At 35.2% G+C, this 18,780-nt stretch overlaps 1 protein-coding gene across 3 annotated transcripts in view; it reads left to right on the top strand.

The window, feature by feature from the left end:
* CFAP97 (cilia and flagella associated protein 97) overlaps positions 1 to 18,780 on the top strand; it is a 42,145-nt gene that overhangs the window by 604 nt on the left and 22,761 nt on the right. For all 3 annotated transcript variants that reach the window (XM_063077304.1, XM_063077301.1, XM_063077302.1), the window contains exon 2: positions 8,472 to 9,529. In XM_063077304.1, the coding sequence (XP_062933374.1) occupies positions 8,488 to 9,529 (1,042 nt within the window). In that variant the 5' untranslated portion in view covers positions 8,472 to 8,487. The remainder of the gene's footprint in view (positions 1 to 8,471; positions 9,530 to 18,780) is intronic.

Raw genomic sequence — 18,780 nt, 5'->3', positions numbered from 1 at the left:
GCCGAGATTTGCGCGTACCCAACTGAGTGTCTTCTTGGGGACCTATTATATATCTAACTATAAATTGTAATGTCGCAGTAACAAATGATAGTTTAGAATATGCCAGTATCTTTTTTGTGTATTTTCCTGATGTATCATAAAAGCACTAGTATTTCTGTTGCTGGCTCTGCATGAGCTGTACAAAATGGTAGTGTCCAGGTGACTTCCAGGCAGCTTTGGCAAAAACCTGCCTTGAGCACTAGAGGGTTCTTACGGTCTGATGAACTATCATTCAATTTTACCCTTTCCCAATGTGTTGTAGAGAAAACTGCCTTGTTAAGCCACCATTTTTCTTATTTATTCTCTAAGTTGAATCTCACTAACTTTGAAGTAAATGTTATCAAAGGGATTGTTTGGTGGATGGGATTGTTGGATAAATTTTCCTGTAAATTAAATCTCCTGAGTGTTTAAATCTTTACAATAACCCTATCTGTTAGATAATATGGAACTAAATTTAAACTTGAAAATTCTCCCAGGCACTGGCTGTGCACCACCTCTCATGAACTGTGACCACTTAGGGAGGCAGATGACTTAACAACTATTGTGGACTATATGACTGTATGTACCATGGAAGTGAAGATAAAGGGATATGCTGGTGTGTGGGTGAGGGACACCATCAAGGAAGCTATGATGGAAAGGAGGTGTTTTTTCTGCCTAAGTAGCTAGCAAAGAGCAGAACCAAGACTCAGTCTTGTCTCCATATTCCTTCATGGGATAAACATTCTTTGAATGACTGATATTTGTCAGGTCCTTCTTTAGGCACTGTAGTTGATAAAGATGAGCAAGACATTAAGAGCTCCCATTAAGGAGACAAGTGTTTGGGGTGGGGGTGGGGGCAGAATTCTTCCTCTACTCTCTTAGGTTCTGTATCTGGAGCCCTGGAAACTAAACTGACAGGACAGATTAACAGGAGAAAAGGCATAAAAATTTTATTTGATGTTAATTTTTACATGATATGGGACCTTCCTAGAAAAGAAGTGAGACCCAAAAAAGTGGATAGGCTTAAGAGTTTATATGCCATTTTAGACAAAGAATAGTAAATTGTGGAGACATGAATAGACAAAGGAAAAAGGGTTTTAGGCCTTTTTCTTAAAACGATAAACTGTGGTAAGGTAAATACAGTCATCCTTAGGTATCCTCAGGGCATTGGTTCCAGGACCTCTGGAGATACCAAAATTTGCAGATGCTTAAGTTCCTTATATAAAATAGTTACTGTTTTCTTTCTTTTTTTTTTTTTTTTTTTTGTCCTTTTCGTGACCGGCACTCGGCCAGTCCTATATAGGATCCGAACCTGCGGCGGGAGCGTCGCAGCGCTCCCAGCGCCGCACTCTACCAAGTGCGCCATGGGCTCGGCCCTAAAATAGTTACTGTTTTCATATAACCTGTGCATCCTCAGGTATACTTTAAACCATCTCTAGATTACTTATAATACCTAATATAATGTAAATGCTATGTAAATAATTGTTACGCTGTATTTAGAGAATAATGACAAGGAAAAAAGGTTGTACATGTTTAGTACAGACGCAGCCCCATTTTTTTTTCCTGAATATTTTCGACCCATGGTTGGTTGAATGCACAGATGCAGAACCCCTGAATATGGAGGGCCAACTGGATATGGGGTAACTAATGGGAAAAATGGAAAATAAGGGCTGTTGTAGCAAGGTTTATTTGTGCAGGTCCATCTCAGTGCCAACTTTGTCTTCATGGTCAAAAAACGTCTCTGAGAGGGGATTTATGGCAGTCTTCATTTCTCAGAAATTTCTCCATTTAGTCAGATAAGGGAAGTTGTGCAAATGCCTCTTTCTGAAGCTTTTCATTCTCAATTGTCTTCAACTCAAAATGATCCTTATGCCAAAATGGCATATTTTGGGATGGCATATTCTGATCTCCTTCACAAACAAGGCAGGAAATTGTTAGCTGTGAAAAACAAAGAAGTATCTGGAATCATTTGGCTTGTGGACAGACTTTGGGATTAAGACCTAGTTCAAGTGGTAATAAAATCTTTGCTCTAGCATATCTAGCATATCAGGGTTCATAATCTTAGAAAGTAGCCTGTTCCATTTTTGAGCAGTTCTTATGTTAAGCTCTGAACAGCTTTCTTATGCACTCCTATATTTTGCAAGTTCTACCTCTGCAACTAAAAATGACAAGTCTAAAAATTTTTTCATATCACAGCCTTCATATGAAAGTAACTTAGTAATTACTTTTACTCATCATGAACCCTTTGTTCTGTAAACCATTAGTCATGACTTAGATTCTAGACTCTTCACCATAGACCCAGAATTAAATGCTTCATTCAAGAAGTCATTTGACCAAGCTGAATGTAATGTGACTTCTTATGTACTGCTATCCTCGTAAGACTTAAGAACATACTCGTATTTTGGTTTAAAGGCATACGTTTGCTGCTTGGTAAGTTCCAAGTCTTTTTTCAGCTGAACCTTCTTTTTAAGCTGGGGTCCTCATTGTACCTTCCCTCTTCACCTTCCTCTATTCTGTACCTGTGCTATTATTTTGGCTATTTCAGAATATCCCTCTCTGCTGGGTTTTTGGCTTATTAATCTTCCTCTTCTTGTTTCAATGTAGTATAATGATTAAGAGCACTGACTCTCCACCCTGACTGCCTGTGTTCAAATCCTGACTACTTTCTAGTTGTGTGATCTTGAGCATTTCAACTGGCCATCTCAGTTTTCTTTTATTCACAAATTTGATAAGCTTTGAAGTCATAAAAGGCATACTTCCATAAACTAATAATTTAAATTGGTCAAGTTGTTTCTTCATTCTTAATGTAAGGAGGGTAAAATCTTTTCCTTTCAGGACTGTTGGAGAACTATAAGGGTAGGGATTGAGAAGAGTATTAGCCCTAACAAATATTATATGCCATATAGCATCATAAGGAACTTTACATACGTCTCATTTAAGGTTATCAGGGATCACTAACAGAAATTCTTCTGTCATGTCATATACACAAAAGAAACATGCTGGAAACATTTCAAGTTTAGTGACTTCCAGAATTGTCATTCTCCTTGGCAGAAATACCTTTGGAATTCACTGCTGTCTTTGGATGGGGGGTTTGGCCACAAGCTCAGATTGGGATGGGGGAGTCACTAATTAATTCAAAGTTTTAAATTCTTGTACCTATAGTAACACTTTTTAATTAACCTAGGGCTACTGGTTTACTTAATTTGTGGTACCAATGAGATTTGTTCCAGTTTACTTTGTTAGAGGAGAACCGCTATGTGGCAAATATATCCAGCAAAATGTGTGGCAAAAACTGGTATCTATGTCTAATTTTAACTGTATAAACCACCCTTTTTAGCAACAAATGGTTCCTAAAACCATATTGCTAACTAGGTCTCATTTTCCTTTTAAAAATCCTTGTGATAAGATGGTTTGTTATCTTGCCCACTGTTGGCCATCATATAAATCATAGAAACCACAATGTGTAAGAATAAAAAAAAAAAGTCTGTTTAAAGTCTGTTTATAGTCTTATGGAAGGACCATATTGAGAAGCAGAATAGAACAGTAGTTAATAAAATGATCCTTAAAGTATGCTTGCTTTAGAATCCTGGCTGTGCCACTTACTAGCTATGTGACTTTGGGCAAGTTGTTTCCTTATTGGTAAACAGGTATGATAAAACCTCTTAACGTTGCACTTAGAACAGTGCTAGCATACAGTAAGTACTCACTACATTTAGCTGATAGTAGCAAAATGAATAACATATAGCACTAATATAAGTGAGACTGACTTATGCTAATAGTTTTGTTTATTTCCTTAAAATTTAAACATGTTTTTCTGAGGGATGGGGGTTGGACTGATTTTGATGATTGATTTGTTTTTAAAAGATTTTTTTTTTAAACCAACTAGGAAAATTTAAGCTTTTCTATCAATATATTTATGAGTACTATCAAACAGAAACATTCACTGGAATAGTTCCATGTCTGTTAATAAATATATGTAAAAATGTACTAGTTCTGGGAAAAGCATTAATAGAAACTTATATCTCTTATGACTCAGTTAAATTATTCTTTCTTCATGCTTAACAATTCTTCATTTCCTCAGACTCTATAATCACCCATCTCTTATAATTTAATAATTTTCTCTGATTTTATTTTTTTAATTTCAAGAAAACATGCCTTCTGTATTTGGAATTTAAATTATAACATTTCTTTTTTTTTTTTGACCCGTAAGGGGATCACAACCCTCAGCACGGTGTTGTCCGCACCACGCTCAGCCATCGAGCGCACCGGCCATCCCTACATAGGATCTGAACCCGCGGCCTCAGCGCCACCAGTGCTGCACTCTCCCGAGTGAGCCACGGGGCTGGCCCTAAATTATAACATTTCTTAAACTCTGGTTCCTGATTTATTCCAGTGTGGCCTTAATTCATTAGCAAAGGATAGTTGTCCTAGGCAATGTAATATTACATATGACACTTGACACTGTCTCTAGGTACCACCCAAAGTTTAAACTTTCATTCCATCTTATATGAATTATAGTACATTACCTTTTGATCACAGCTTCTCCATAGACCAGTGGCATTTCAAACTTTTGACTGAGATGCTTAGGAAGAATAGGTTTTACATCACGGCCTAGTACACAGAATGCATTTAAGTGATAGAAAAAACTTTCATGAAACATTACTTACTCTTACAATGTGTGATCTGCTCTTTATTTTACTACATCCTACTTCTTTTTATACTTTAATGATTGGCATAACTTACTGAATTGATTTTTACATTGGCTTGTAATGACCTGCAGTTTATAAAATATTGCTCTGAGCTCTGCTATGAAATCATTTGCTTTTGAAATTTAAAGAAACTTACAAAAAAAATTTTTTTAATTGCAAAGGTATTATTAACCACATAACAAAATGAGAAAGGAAAGAAACAACCACTACTCTTTTATTCCAGCCCTTGACATTTTGTTTTCAGAGGTGAATTATCTTACAAAGAAAGGGAGCTTTTTTTGTTACAAGAGCTATCCACCGTTCACTGGCTGTTTTGTTTTTCTTTTTGAACTCAGGTGGGCAGAATTGAATTGATGTCATGATAGGTTTGTGGTGACCTATGATCATAGGCCTCTACCTGAGTATTTTCCCCTTTCATTCCCCTTTCCAAGATTTGTTCCTCCTCTCCCCTCTAAGGCTTATACTCTTAGATGTTTAATGTATGCCCTTCCAATCATGCTCTATAACTTTGTTTATATGTTTGTGCCCATGAAGAGTACTGTATTGTTTTGTGTATGTTTAAGTTTTACATAATTTTATCTTTGCTCATGTAATTCTTTTTTAGTCAATATGATTTTTGTAGATCTCAGTTTAATCTTTTTGATCAATATGTGTTTCTGTAACATTTTATTTATCCATTTTCCTCTTAATAGATATTGAGGTTGTTTTTAACTCATTGCTATTACAGACAGTGCTGTGATGAACATCCTTGTATTTATGCCCAGGATCATAGCAGAAACAAGTTTTGAGCCTGAGTGTGTCTAATTCAGTTCATTCTTTTTCAGACACTGAGCAGTCTTCACTTATGCTTACTTTATTGTGTGAACACTATCATGGTAACAGTAATGGAAATATGAAAAATGCAGTGAGATTATTGGTAATTTTTCTTCAAACAGGTCAGCTGTTAATTTCTACCCTTTTTTCCCTCTAGTTTTTGTTTAAATGTGTAAATTGTGTTATTAATCCAGTATAGATAATAATTTTGTATTCTGTATTTTTCATGTTGATATATCATCTAACACAGGGGTCTTCAGACTTTTTCAGTAAAGGGTCAGTTAATAAATATGTTATTCTTTGTTGGCCATAGGGTCACTGTCACAACTTGTAATCTTTGCAGTTATAGTGTAAAAGCTGTCAGAGACAGAGACAATGCCTAAACCCCTGAGTGGGGATGTGTAAAAGCTGTCAGAGAAAATACTAAACTCATGAGTGGAGCTGTGTTCCAATAAAACTTTATTTACAGATAAGTCAGATTTGGCCCGTGGACAGTAGTTTGCTGACCTCTGATCTAAATAATTATTTTAATGGAATCTAGTATTTCTCTATACAAGTTTTTCAATATTAAAAGTCATGCTGTAATTAATACCATTTCTTCTTTTTAGTATTATATCCTTAAGATAAATTTCCAGAAATGAAGTTACTGATTCAGGTTTGTGGCTTTGGAAATTTCTAGATGCCCAAGAAGACAAGTTTCAGTTTTTGTAAATTACTCACAAGAATAGACTTTGATTTCTTTGTGGATAAATATAATGGCTAAAACCTTATTGGGTATCTTTGTTTTGAGGATTTGGGGAAGAGGCTTCCCTTTGTCAATACAAATTTTAAAATGTAAAGAGGGCATTAATCTATACTATAGAAAATAATATGTCTCATTTCAATATTTATTAGGTATAAATCTTATAATTTTAAGATCTTCATATCTTAAATTTTAATATCTACTTATGAGCATATTTCAGTTTAAATCTAATAATTTTGTGTTAGAATCCAAAATTCACTGTACTTTGATTAATCTTCACTTAACTTATAAAATATATTAAATTTCCCTGAACATTGTACACCATTTGCTAACTTGCTTACATCACAATTTTTATTATATTTGATTTTCTTAAATAACGCAAACAGCTGGCAAGACACACTTACACATCAAACAAGGAAATCTCCCTAAGCACTTAGACATTGTTTATAAACCTCCTAAATCTAAACTTACTGATTTAATCAATATGACTCCTGTAAGCATTTAAAAGTAGATTGCAAACAGTTAAGCTTTTATAAGTCTAATACATCAGAATCTCTTAAATTCTTCAAACCTTAAAGGCAGACACAGTTATTCAATGATGATAAAATGTATTACAACATATACCCTAACCTGTTACAGTAACTTGTCACATTAGTATTAATAATATAAGTTTGGTCCCTTTTTAAGTCATGTCTGTACTTGTTTTTATATCTTTTTTAGGTTGTAGGGTCACTTAAACAATTAAAAGCTTCAGAGTATCAAAGTGAGCATATAATTGCATTATTGGCTATGTATTATTATTGGAAATGTATCTGTGCCTTCCTTTAACACAGCTTATGTTATTTGTCGCTTTAAGATATCATAAGGGACTCATGGCTTTCCACAAAATTATTTTTTCATTTTTATGTGTATTTTGTCATGTTTGTCTTTCTGTGCTAAATTTTGCAGCGTGGACAGTGGAAGCCGCATTAAACTGGATCCTTTATTTCATTACCACTACCTCAATATTTGAATATTGTGCTTTCTGGCAACAATAAAATGCTCCAGCCCTTCTTTCTGTTTGTCTCCAGAAGTGGAATCATCTGCCTTCCAAGGAGTCCTGGGCTTTTTTTAGTGGAGAATAGTGTTAGAGTCAAACTGAACTGAAGATTATCACTGGTAGATAATATGACACTGCTATGTAGACCACTGTAATAACAGAGATAGTAGGATATTTTTAAAGGCTATGACTTTATAGTGATGTTACCAATTTAATTCCAACTGTAGAGTATTAAAATATTTTAAATCAATTTCATTTATTTTGTCATTATAGTATATCTATAAATTTACAAGTCGACTAGTAATTTAAAGTCTATAACAAGAACAGTGGTCCTTGCCCCACACTAAAGTCAACTACTTTGAACATTTTTATCCATTACTTCTAATATTTAACTAAATAATATGCCTTGATTTTTTTTTTCATTTTAGACAACCATTGGCTGTCTGCTATGAAATATCTCTTATACCAGATCCCCTTTAACACAGAGAAACAAATATATTGTTCTCCTGTGTATGTGGTTATATTATAGTTTGTGATTAAATATTCATAAGTTTGACTCCAACCTACCTTGCACCCTGTAAGTGTGCCTTCAAGTTTTTGTTTCTCTTTAAGAAGGCACAGGGGGAGCTTTTATTTTTTGTGGGAATCATCTTTTTGCTTCTTCCACAATAACTACAGTGATGGAGCAGAATAGGACAATGACAGCAAATACTGAAATATGGAAGTGTGTCAATCTTCATTGCACTGCTTCCACTGGAAAAATGTGTGTGGGCTGGCTTAGCTGATCCTACGAGGTTTTAACACCATCCTTTCTTATTCTAAACTCTAACTGTACTTAATTTATAGAAGGAAGATTTTCCCTAGGGTTCACCTAGGCCTCCGTGTTTGTGATATCCCTGCCTTGAGGATCTATTATTTTCTTCTGACCATAACTATTAGACTTATTTATTTTTCAGAGAATTGGTACAACTTGATATTACTATTATAGCCACATCATCACTTTACTGAGTTATATTTTTGTTTTATTATGTTTCTCTTTATATATTAACCAAACTTCTCAGTTTGGGAAAATTATGCAATTACTGTGTAAAAATTAAAAGTATTTGGAAATTACTATTTAGTCTGATGATTACAATGTACTCTTTTCCAGATATATTTTTGCCATCATGGATCGGTTTGGAGATATATCAGAAGGTGAAGTGGACCATTCTTTCTTTGACAGTGACTTTGAAGAAGCAAAGAAATGTGAAAGTAACTCAGTTTTTGACAAGCAAAATGAAGACCCTAAAGAGAAAATAGATAAAAGTACAGAAAATGTAAACTTGAAAGTTGGAATACAAGCAAAGGAAAATTATCTTACTGAGAAGGGAAATGAAAGAAAAGTGAAAATTCCTCCAGAAGAACATCCTGTAGAAAAGGATATTGTACAAACCAGAAGTTCTTTATCGCTGACCATGTCTTCAAGATCAAAAAAATTGTGTGATGCTACAATAGGACATAAAATACACTTGCCCATTCCAAATAGAATTCCCAGAATTGTGAAAGAAGGTGAGGATGATTACTCTACAGATGGAGACGAAAGCAGTGATGATGGGAAAAGATGTCATATGAGGTCCAAGTTAGCTAAACCTCCTAATAACTTTAAAAAAAGCAAAAGTAAGAAGTATTCCAAAGTTAGTTCCTCCTCCTCCTCTTCTCTGTCTTCCTCCTCTTCAGGTTCAGTTACAGATTGTTCAGATGCAGGGTCTGATAACTGTGTATCTGATTCATCTCCATCAAAGAAACATGTATCTGGTGTAACCCTCTTATTACCAAAACAGAAATACAAATCAGGAATAAAATCGATGGGAATACAACCTTCAAGTACTAAACCAAAAACTGGTGACTGTACTGAGGAATCTGAAGATACTGTGACAGATGTAACTCCTTTATCAACTCCAGACATCAGCCCTGTTCAGTCTTTTGAACTGGGTGCATCAAATGATCAAAAAGTGAAAGTTAAAAAGCAAGAAAATGTGAGTCAAGAAATATATGAAGATGTTGAGGATTTAAAAAATAATTCAAAATATTTGAAAACAGCCAAAAAGGGGAAAGAAAAACATGGGCCCAATCTCACCTCAGAGTCTTCAGTGTTAGATTCCAATTTAGACCACAGATACAAACAAAAAGTCTTACATGACACAATGGACCTGAACCATCTTTTGAAAGGTAATTGTCTTTTCTTTTTAAAATTTGTATATTAAACTTTATATGTTGAGCTTAAATATTAAATACTATGAATTTGCATTGATTTTTCTAGTAGATACCTTTTATTGTTGGGATAATTGATATTACAGTAACTTTACCAAATATTTCATTTTATCATTAAAATATTTAGAATGTCATTTGTATCATCAGGTAGGATATACTGCAAAGCTAATCAGTTTAGGAATAGAAACCACATTAATTGTATTTTAGTGACTCACAAACTCAAAATGCCTAGAGGGAACAGATGAATAAGATAAATGAGAAAAGTAGAGCCACATGTTTTCCCACTTTTGATAGAGATCTTGCATATTTCACTTTCTGCTTTAAAAAAGGCAACAGCACTAAGATTAAAATAACCTGACCTGTTGTCTTCATATCAGGGAAAGTGGCAAGAATGCTGGCAAATGAAAGAACTCAAGAGTAAACTATAGGGGGGAACTATTCAGATTTTAAGTTAAAGGCTAAAGAGTATTATTTAAAAATAATTACCAAATTGATGAAATAACATAATTCAAGTTTCAGTTGCTTTATAATCTTTATTGCTGTATTTCTTTATCAGTTCTTATCCATATTTAGTTTGAAAGGACTAGAAGATTCTGGCAACTTCAAACTTTATCTTTGGACTATTTAATATAACTGAAAATACTTGCAGGATAGGTTTTAGGTCCGTTGAGGATAAAATTTTTAAGTTGTAAATAGGATTGTTTGTTTTCTTTTTTTTCCTTTTTTTTTTTTTTTTGTCTTTTTGTGACCGGCCGCACTGCGCTCAGCCAGTGAGCAGCGCACCAGCCATCCTTATATAGGATCCGAACCCGCGGGCGGGAGCACTGCTGCGCTCCCAGCGCCGCACTCTCCCGAGTGCGCCACGGGGTCGGCCCTGTTTTCATTTGTTTGAAGTGTTAAAGAATAAGTCCTTAGCTACATAATTTACATATGGTGGCAATGTGAGGGCATAAATACCTTATTTAGTCAAATGTCACACATGGTCAAATTGATAAAGTGTATTAGGTACTTGGTTTATTTTCCCTTTGCCCTGATTGTACCTGTTGATTATTTAGTGTCTCTGGAAAATTAGACTCTTGGTATTAGCCATCACTATCTAGTTGCTGAGCCTCCACCCAGTATCTTTCCTGATAAAGGCTTATTTAATCTCTGACTTTCAGGATTGAGGAGTTTTCTATTCTTGCTCTCTACTTCTTCTTATAACATCCAGAGTGATCTTTTAAAAAATAAACTTAAGAAAAAGGTAAATCAATCCGAGTAGTTTCCTTCTTAATTCTTCAGTGGCTTACTCTTACATAAGATTTGAATTTCTTATAGCCTAACAGACTCTATATTAGTGATTCTCATCCAAGGCAGTACATTAACATCATCTAGAGCACTTTAAAACAAATACTGATGCCTAGGCCCAGCCCACAGGGATTCTGATGCACTTGCTCTAATATGCTATTAAGGTCAGCGAGAACCAGTGCTCTACATAATATGGATATTGCCTATCTCTCCAATTTTATGTTATTACCACACACCAGTCACACTTCTTCTGTACTGTTCAGAATACTCTAAGTTCTTTTGCATTTATGGGGCATTTGCTCTTGGTTTATTTCTTTGCACAAGCCACTTCTCCCTATTTCTCTCAGCTTGTATATCACCTCCTTAGACTTTTTCTGAACATTCTATCTGTGGTAGTTTTATAGTTCCCACACCTGCCTCTCTGTCACAAAAGCCTGTTTCCTTCCATCAGAATACTTATCAGACCCTTGAAATAGTGTAGTTTATTTGCTTCTCTCTTCCATTGGAGTGTAAGCAGCATAAAGGCAGGAACTAATTTCTTGCTGGATTCCCCAAATCTAGCAGGTGTTGGCACATAATAGACAATGTTTGTTGACTGAAGGGACTGTCAGAAAGAGTCCTGTTGTTGCACAGCTCTACTGGTTAGGAAATGTATTTTGTATGTTTCACTGAAATTTGATTTTTGTAACGATTACCCATTAGTCTTAGATTTACCATCTGAAATATATAGAGTAAGTCTGTGCCTGCATCTGCATTATAATCTTTAAAATATTTGATTAATATTCTTCTCTAGGTAAAATCTCTAATTCTTTTTTTTTTTTTTTAAAGGTGACCGGTAAGGGGATCTTAACCCTTGACTTGGTGTTGTCAGCACCACGCTCACCCAGTGAGCTAACCAGCCATCCCTATATGGGATCCAAACCCGTGGCCTTGGTGTTATCAGCACCACACTCTCCCAAGTGAGCCACGGGCCAGCCCCTAAAATCTCTAATTCTTGATCAAGCCTTCCAGTGTACCAATTTCCACTTTTTCCTTTTAATTATTATGGCCACTGATGGAGTTTGGATGTGTTATCCCCTCCAAAACTCATGGGAATTTTGATCCCCAATGTGGCAGTGTTGGAAATTGACTGAGTCATGGGGGCAGACACCTTATGAATGGATTAATGCTCTCCCTGGGGGAGGGGGGATTAATGAGTGAGTTCTCGATCTATTAGTTCCTGCGAGAGCTCGTTGCTTAAAAAGACCCTGGCACCTTCTCTCTCTCTCTTGCTTCCTCTTGCCATGTGATCTGCTTGTACTCGCTGGCTCCCTGCCACTTTCCACCATGAGTAGAAGCTGCCTGAGGCCCTTGCCAGATGGCAGCTGTCTCAGAATCGTAAGCCAAATAAACCTCTTGCCTTTGTAAATTACCCAGTCTCAGGTATTTGTGTTGTAGCAACACAAAGCAGACTAGAACAGCCACTTTCCAGTCTGTATGTTTCGTTAGGGTAAGTTGTATGATTCATCAGATTGATGATTTATCAGTTGAAGACTTCATCTATCTTCATATCTTCTGGATTTCCAGAACCAGCCTCAGTGTTCTAGCATAACAGTTTTCAAAGTTTTTAGTCTTAGGACCTTTTTACATTCTTAAAAAGTATTGAGCCAAGCTCAGCAAAGACCAGGCCACCACTGGAAGCCCCCTGGTCTCCCATACAGGAGTGAGGTGGATGCCACAGACCTCAACTCTGCCGTCCTCCTTCCTCCTTCCCCCACCCTGTTTCTTTCCCCTTTCTCTTCTTCCCCTCGCCCCAGCTGCTCTGCAGCATCATAGAACGTAAAAATAATAATAACAATATTAATAAATAAACTAAAAAAAAAAAGTGTTGAGTACCCTGAAGAGCTTTTGTTTTTGTAAGTTATAGCTTATGTCTATAAATATTTACTATATTAGAAATTAGAAATTTAAAACATATTTATTATTTCATTTAATAGTAGTAATAAATCCATTATATGGTAACATAAGTAATGTAATTCATGAAACATAACTGTATTTCAAAAAATTAGTGATTTTGCTAATCTTTAATGTCTGGCTTAAGAGAAGATAGCCAGATTCTCAAATCAGCTTCTGCATACAATCTATTGTGATATATTGTGTTGACTGAAGTATGTTAAAAAAAAAAAAAAAAAAAAAAACTGGCACACAGAAAATGCAGATTGAAAATGGGAGAGTGTTTTAATAACCTTTTCAGTTAATTGTGGATATTTTCTTTGATACTAACAAATAGTAGTTTCTTAAATGTTAGTTGCAATGCGAACTCTGAGATTATTTCAATGAACTTTTCATAGTGTATTGCATAGTCTGTTATATTAAAATTTATTTATCTGCCTTACATTTTGAATGTATCTTTTACCTGTGCGAGGTTTTGTAACATGATATATTCATTATTTGGAAAATATTGTTTCATTTAGCTTACAAATGTTAACATTTGATATTATACAACACAGAAGTCATAGTTATTAGGAAGAAAACACTTGACTCTTGGAATTGTCAAGGTTTTTAAAACTGCTAATAAAAAATAGTCTGTGATTTCTGAACTTTTCAAGGTTATCGATAATTATCTATTTGTATTAGGATGTTTTGAATGCAAGAAACAAATTCTTAATGAAACAATATTTCTCACATAATAGGAAGCCCAAAGATAGATCAGGCTTCAGGGTTGATTGATTCAGTGGCTCAAAAATGTCATCAGAGACCTAACACTGTTCCTCTGGCTCTGTGTTGGCTTCATTCTTAGGGTGTTAGGAGATATCTGCAGCGATTTTCACTGTTTGCATTCGGACATAACAATGTCTAGAAAAAGAGAAACTGTCTCTTCCTCTAACTCTCTTGGAATGGAGGAAACTTTTTCCTTTTTTTTCCCCCCATAACATCACATACGAGAGAAAGAGAAAACTTTTTAAAGAAGCACCCACAGTCAACTTCCACTTATGTCTCATTGCCCTGAATTGGGTTACACTCCCATTCCTGAACCAGTCATTGGCAATGGGAATGGGATTATCCTGGCTGGGCCAGTCAGAATTACTCTGGAGTTTCAGGGTGGGAGTTGGGGTAAGCAGGGGTCAGCTTCCCTTGAAGGATGTGACTTCATGGGAAAGGAATAGATGTCTAAAAAAAAAAATTAGGGATCTGTTAATGGTAGGAATGTATGCTAATTAGGCAACCAACTATGTCCACCAGAGCTCAAATTTTAATATGCATTCAAGTCACCCAGGAATCCTGTGAAAATTAGATTCTGGTTCAGTAAAACTAGGATAGAGCTTAGTTAGCTACATTTTTAACCAGCCCCAAATGGTGATACCATTGCTGCTCAGCCAAGGACCATAGTCCAAATATCAAGACACTAAACTATTTGGTTCCACTGGAAATACTGTAAATATAGGTGCTCCTCATTATTCTTATCTAATCCATTTGTGAGACTTAGCTGGGTATAGAGAACCTATATATTTTTCAGTTTTAAATGGGAAAAATAATATTCCCACCCTGAATTCCTGAGCAGTTATGAATAAATTGAAATATTGTTGAAAAACGTTCAACACAGAAGCTGAGCTATAATGTAGAAGGAATGCTTTATTCATACTACTGTGCACTAGAGAGCCCCTCATGTGAGGCACTCGCGAATAAGTGGTGCTCAGCTCTTTAAGGCGCAGGAACAAAGGTGGCATTTTGCGAGTTGGTACATCTGTTATTGGAGTCCATAATATACTTATCCACCAAGGATTCTTTATAATAATAAGACATTTTAAACACTAATCACAACTATCAGCCATTACATCAGGTATTTCTTTAGTTTTCTTTTTTTTTTTTTTCTTTTTTTATTTATTTATTTTTTTATTTTATTTTTTATTTATTTATTTATTTATTTTATTTATTTTATTTTTTTTTTATTTTTTTTTATTTTTTAATTTTATTTTGTCGATATACATTGTAGCTGATTAATGCTCCCCATCACCAAAACCTCTCTCCCTTCTCCCTCCCCCTCTCCCCCCAACCATGTCCTTTCTGTTTGTTTGTTGTATCAACTTCAAATAATTGTGGTTGTTATATCTTCTTCCCCCCCCCCCCCCCCGGTTTGTGTGTGTATGTGTGTATGTGTGTGTGTGAATTTATATATTAATTTCTTTAGTTTTCAACATTATTATTCATGCTCGATTTACACAGTGAAGCTTTTCAGATCCAAGAATATTTTCATAAGTTTATTTTCTTCCATATAACTAAACCATCGTCATGGTAGATGAGATGTATGCATGGCCAGGCTTATGCCTTTTCTGCACTCACCTCTCAGTACAGTTCATTTATCACTTTCAGTTTCTAAATGAGCTTTTCTAGGCTTCTTTAGCTCTCCTAATGTCTTCCCAGCCTTTTCATGGAAGATAAATCCACTTAATATGGGGAAGATGATAGTAATAGACTGATAGACGTGTGAACCTGTTAGAACAGCTGACGTAGGAAGACAGCATACTCTACATCCTCTCAGTTTAAACATTTTCACTGGCTTAAGTACAGAGAAACATTAAAAGTTTATTGATTCAGTACTGAATTTTGAGTAAAAAATTTAGGGGGTGTTACAGCAGACATTAGGCAAGAGTTCAGATAGTGAGGGATACTCATATAGCTAACAGTTAAAATTTATGGGCTTAAAATAACTTGTGTATTAAATATAAATTTGAACTACAAAATATTAAGCCTATGAAACAAAGATTAATAGAAGAATTTTTGAAAATCCCAATATAGGCCATGGGATGGTGAAACAGTGTTGAACTTGGATACTTATGTAGCAAGGTAAAGAAAATTCTGGAAGTGGGATCAGGAAATTTTAGGCTTTTGGGTGTTATCAACATGAACAAGGCAATAACTATTTTGAGCCCCATGTTTTATCATTTGTAGGATGAGATGAGATAATTGATGTAGGTTGCTAAGTTTCATTCTAAATTCAGAGTTCTGGGGTTCTGTAAGAAGTATTAGAAGAAGGGAAGATCAGTATAGACCGGCATTATTAGGTATATGACTTTAAAGTGGACCTTGAAAGATTAGTGGGATTTCTGAATATTCAGCCTCTTTCAGCTCACTTGGGTGACTGACTTGGAATTTCCCACCCCTACTCCAAACCTGCCTTTGTAAATATTGAAAGGATGTGGTTGAATCTTTGACCTTAAGTTATAAATCTCTGCTGACTAGGCATAGAGGGCATTTAAAAATGGAGTAGTAAACAGAAGTTCAGAAATTGGTTTCTGGCATAAATCTCACATATTTGGAGAGCATTGAAGAAGCTGACAAGACTAGATTTTAAGGTATGTTTCACACTTTATATAGGTAAAGTTAGGTCAGTTTAGGAAGAATCTTTTGAGAGGGCAAAATAGATGTTTTGGAAATACATGGCCTCAAAATTTACCACATAGACTCTGTGTGAAATAATTACTATAGGATGTATTTTGAGAAGAAAAATGAATATAAGAAAAAATGGGATTAAGAAAAGCGTTGATGAGCAAAGAAACTTTCAATTTTTTGCTAAAATGATATGACGATATTAATATAGGATTGAAGTGAAGTGTCTTATTGAAGGGGAAGATACAGCCTTGTTATGCTCCTTAAGAAAGGGAATGCCTATACTTAGATTAGCTACTAACATATTCTACCTGGCAGCACACTTTATCTCTCCTTTACTGGCAATATGCAGGAAATCTCAATATCCTCAACACACTACGAAGTGTTATCAAACATTTGAAAAAGCTAAAATCAACAGAAAGGCACTAGACTCATAGGTTTAAAAAAACATAATCTCAAAACTGTTAAAAGAGTAGGCTCAATGATTTTAGAGAGGATTTGTGAGGAAAAAATTATTTTCTCTAATAAAACTAAGCCTTGGTTGCTTTTTACATTCTCCTTCTGCCACGTGTGTACTGTGGAGTTTACTGGGAGTTACATAACAGTGACAGCACAACAGTGCAAAAGCAGCTGTGAAAGTACAGTTGTGTTCTATTAAGCCAGGCATTACAAGATTGCAAAACTGTTAAACTCTGCCACTCACTAATTTTTTGTTTTTTTTTTAATAAAAGTGTTATGTTAACATATAATTGTTGTACTGTTTCCAGAGGAATTAATAAATATCTTCACTTTTAATTTGTAACATGGTAAATATTGATAGATGTAATCCACATCAACAGTCTTTGGGGTCCTCCATCTTCAGAAGTGTAAAGGGTCCTGAGACCAAAAAGTTTAAGAACTTCTGGAAGAATGGAACTAGAATATGTGATTGTAGTATACACACACTACAAAATTTGGGGGAAAATTTTAGAGAAAAAAGTTTGTTTTAACTTAGTCAATCTTCCAAAAGAGAGTAATTAAAAAGAAGAAATAACAAAAAAGCATTTTTAAAAATAAAGCAAGATTGTAGGAAAAGAGGCCAAATAGAAGTTGATGGTTTTAATTTATCAGAAGACACTATCAGAGTGTCTTGAAAAATTAAACCAGAAATATTATTTAGCCTTAAAAAGGAAGGAAATCCTGTCACATGCTGTAACATGGATGAACCTTGTGGACTTCATGCTAAGTGAATTAAGCCAGACACAAAAGAACAAGTGCTGTCTGATTCCACTTATATGACGTACTGAGAGTAGTCAGAATCGTACAGACAAAGTAAAATTGTGGTTGCCAGGGGCTTGGGGAAGGGGGCAGAGAGGAGTTACTGTCTAATGGGTACAGAGTTTCAGATTTACAAGATGAAAGAGTCATGGAGATAGATGGTGGTGATGGCTGCACATTATGAATGTATTAATACCACTGAACTGTACACTTAAAAATAGTTAAGATGGCACATTCTGTGTTCTGTGATTTTACCACAATAGAAAAAAAAGTTGGAAAATAAAACATTAGTTCTTTCTGATAGGGTTTCTGTTGTGCAAAGTGTTTAATAAACACCAGTTGAATTAGAAAAAAAATAAAATCCAACCTAAAAAGATATTTAAAATAGTATAGGAAGAACTAAAATAAAGGCTTGAAAAAGATATGACAGGCATATCTCCTTTAACAAAGAGGAAATAAAGGTTATCAATCCTATTAATATGCAAAATAGATTTCAAGATGTGAAAAGCTCTAAAAAGGACAAAGAAGGGTGTTTTGCCTTAGTAAATACACCAAAAAGATAAAATTGCTTATTTGAAATGTGTGAATGAGTTGAAATGTGTGATAAAAGCAAAACAACTAGTTTATGAAGCCACAATCAGCCTGGAAGACTGGTAATCAATTAAACAAAGAAACAAAAAAAAAGTGTTATGTCTGCTTGTGCGCTGCACTTGGCTCACAGGTATTTTGCCTGTCATACTGTGTTTTTTAAAAAGTGATGAAATAATCAGCTACTGTTGCTACATGACAAATTACCTCAATACTTAAAGGATGGAGAGACTCAAAGGTAGGGGTGACTCCACAGCCCAGAACTGTAATCATCTGAGTGCTTGTTTACTGAGCTTGGGACAACCTGAAGGCCTGGACTGCTGATAAGAGGGACCACATGTGGCCTCTCCATGTGGCTTGGCTTCCTCACATATGATGGCTCAGGATTCCAAGCACATGTGTTCCTGGAAACAAGGCAGAAACCTCATCTCCTTTTATGATCTAGCCTCAGAAGTCACATAGCACCATTTCTTCCATACTCTATTGGTTGAAAAGGTCATAAACCCTCCCAGATTTAAAGTGGAAGGGAATAGCCTTCTTTTTAATGGGAGGAGTGTCCAGTAATTCATGGACATATCTTAAAATCTCTTCAGTCCAACTTCTGGCCATACATTTATTTATATTCCTCCCATGTGCAAAAATATATTCCTCTATTTCAAAGATTCTCCCCAACCTTGAGATTCAGGATGTAAATCAGATCCAGGTGCAGC

This window comes from Cynocephalus volans, chromosome 13 (assembly GCF_027409185.1).
Source record: "Cynocephalus volans isolate mCynVol1 chromosome 13, mCynVol1.pri, whole genome shotgun sequence".
In the NCBI taxonomy this organism is placed as follows: domain Eukaryota; kingdom Metazoa; phylum Chordata; class Mammalia; order Dermoptera; family Cynocephalidae; genus Cynocephalus; species Cynocephalus volans.
The sequence above is the reverse complement of the archived record's forward strand: the minus strand, read 5'-3'. Positions and strand labels throughout refer to the sequence as shown.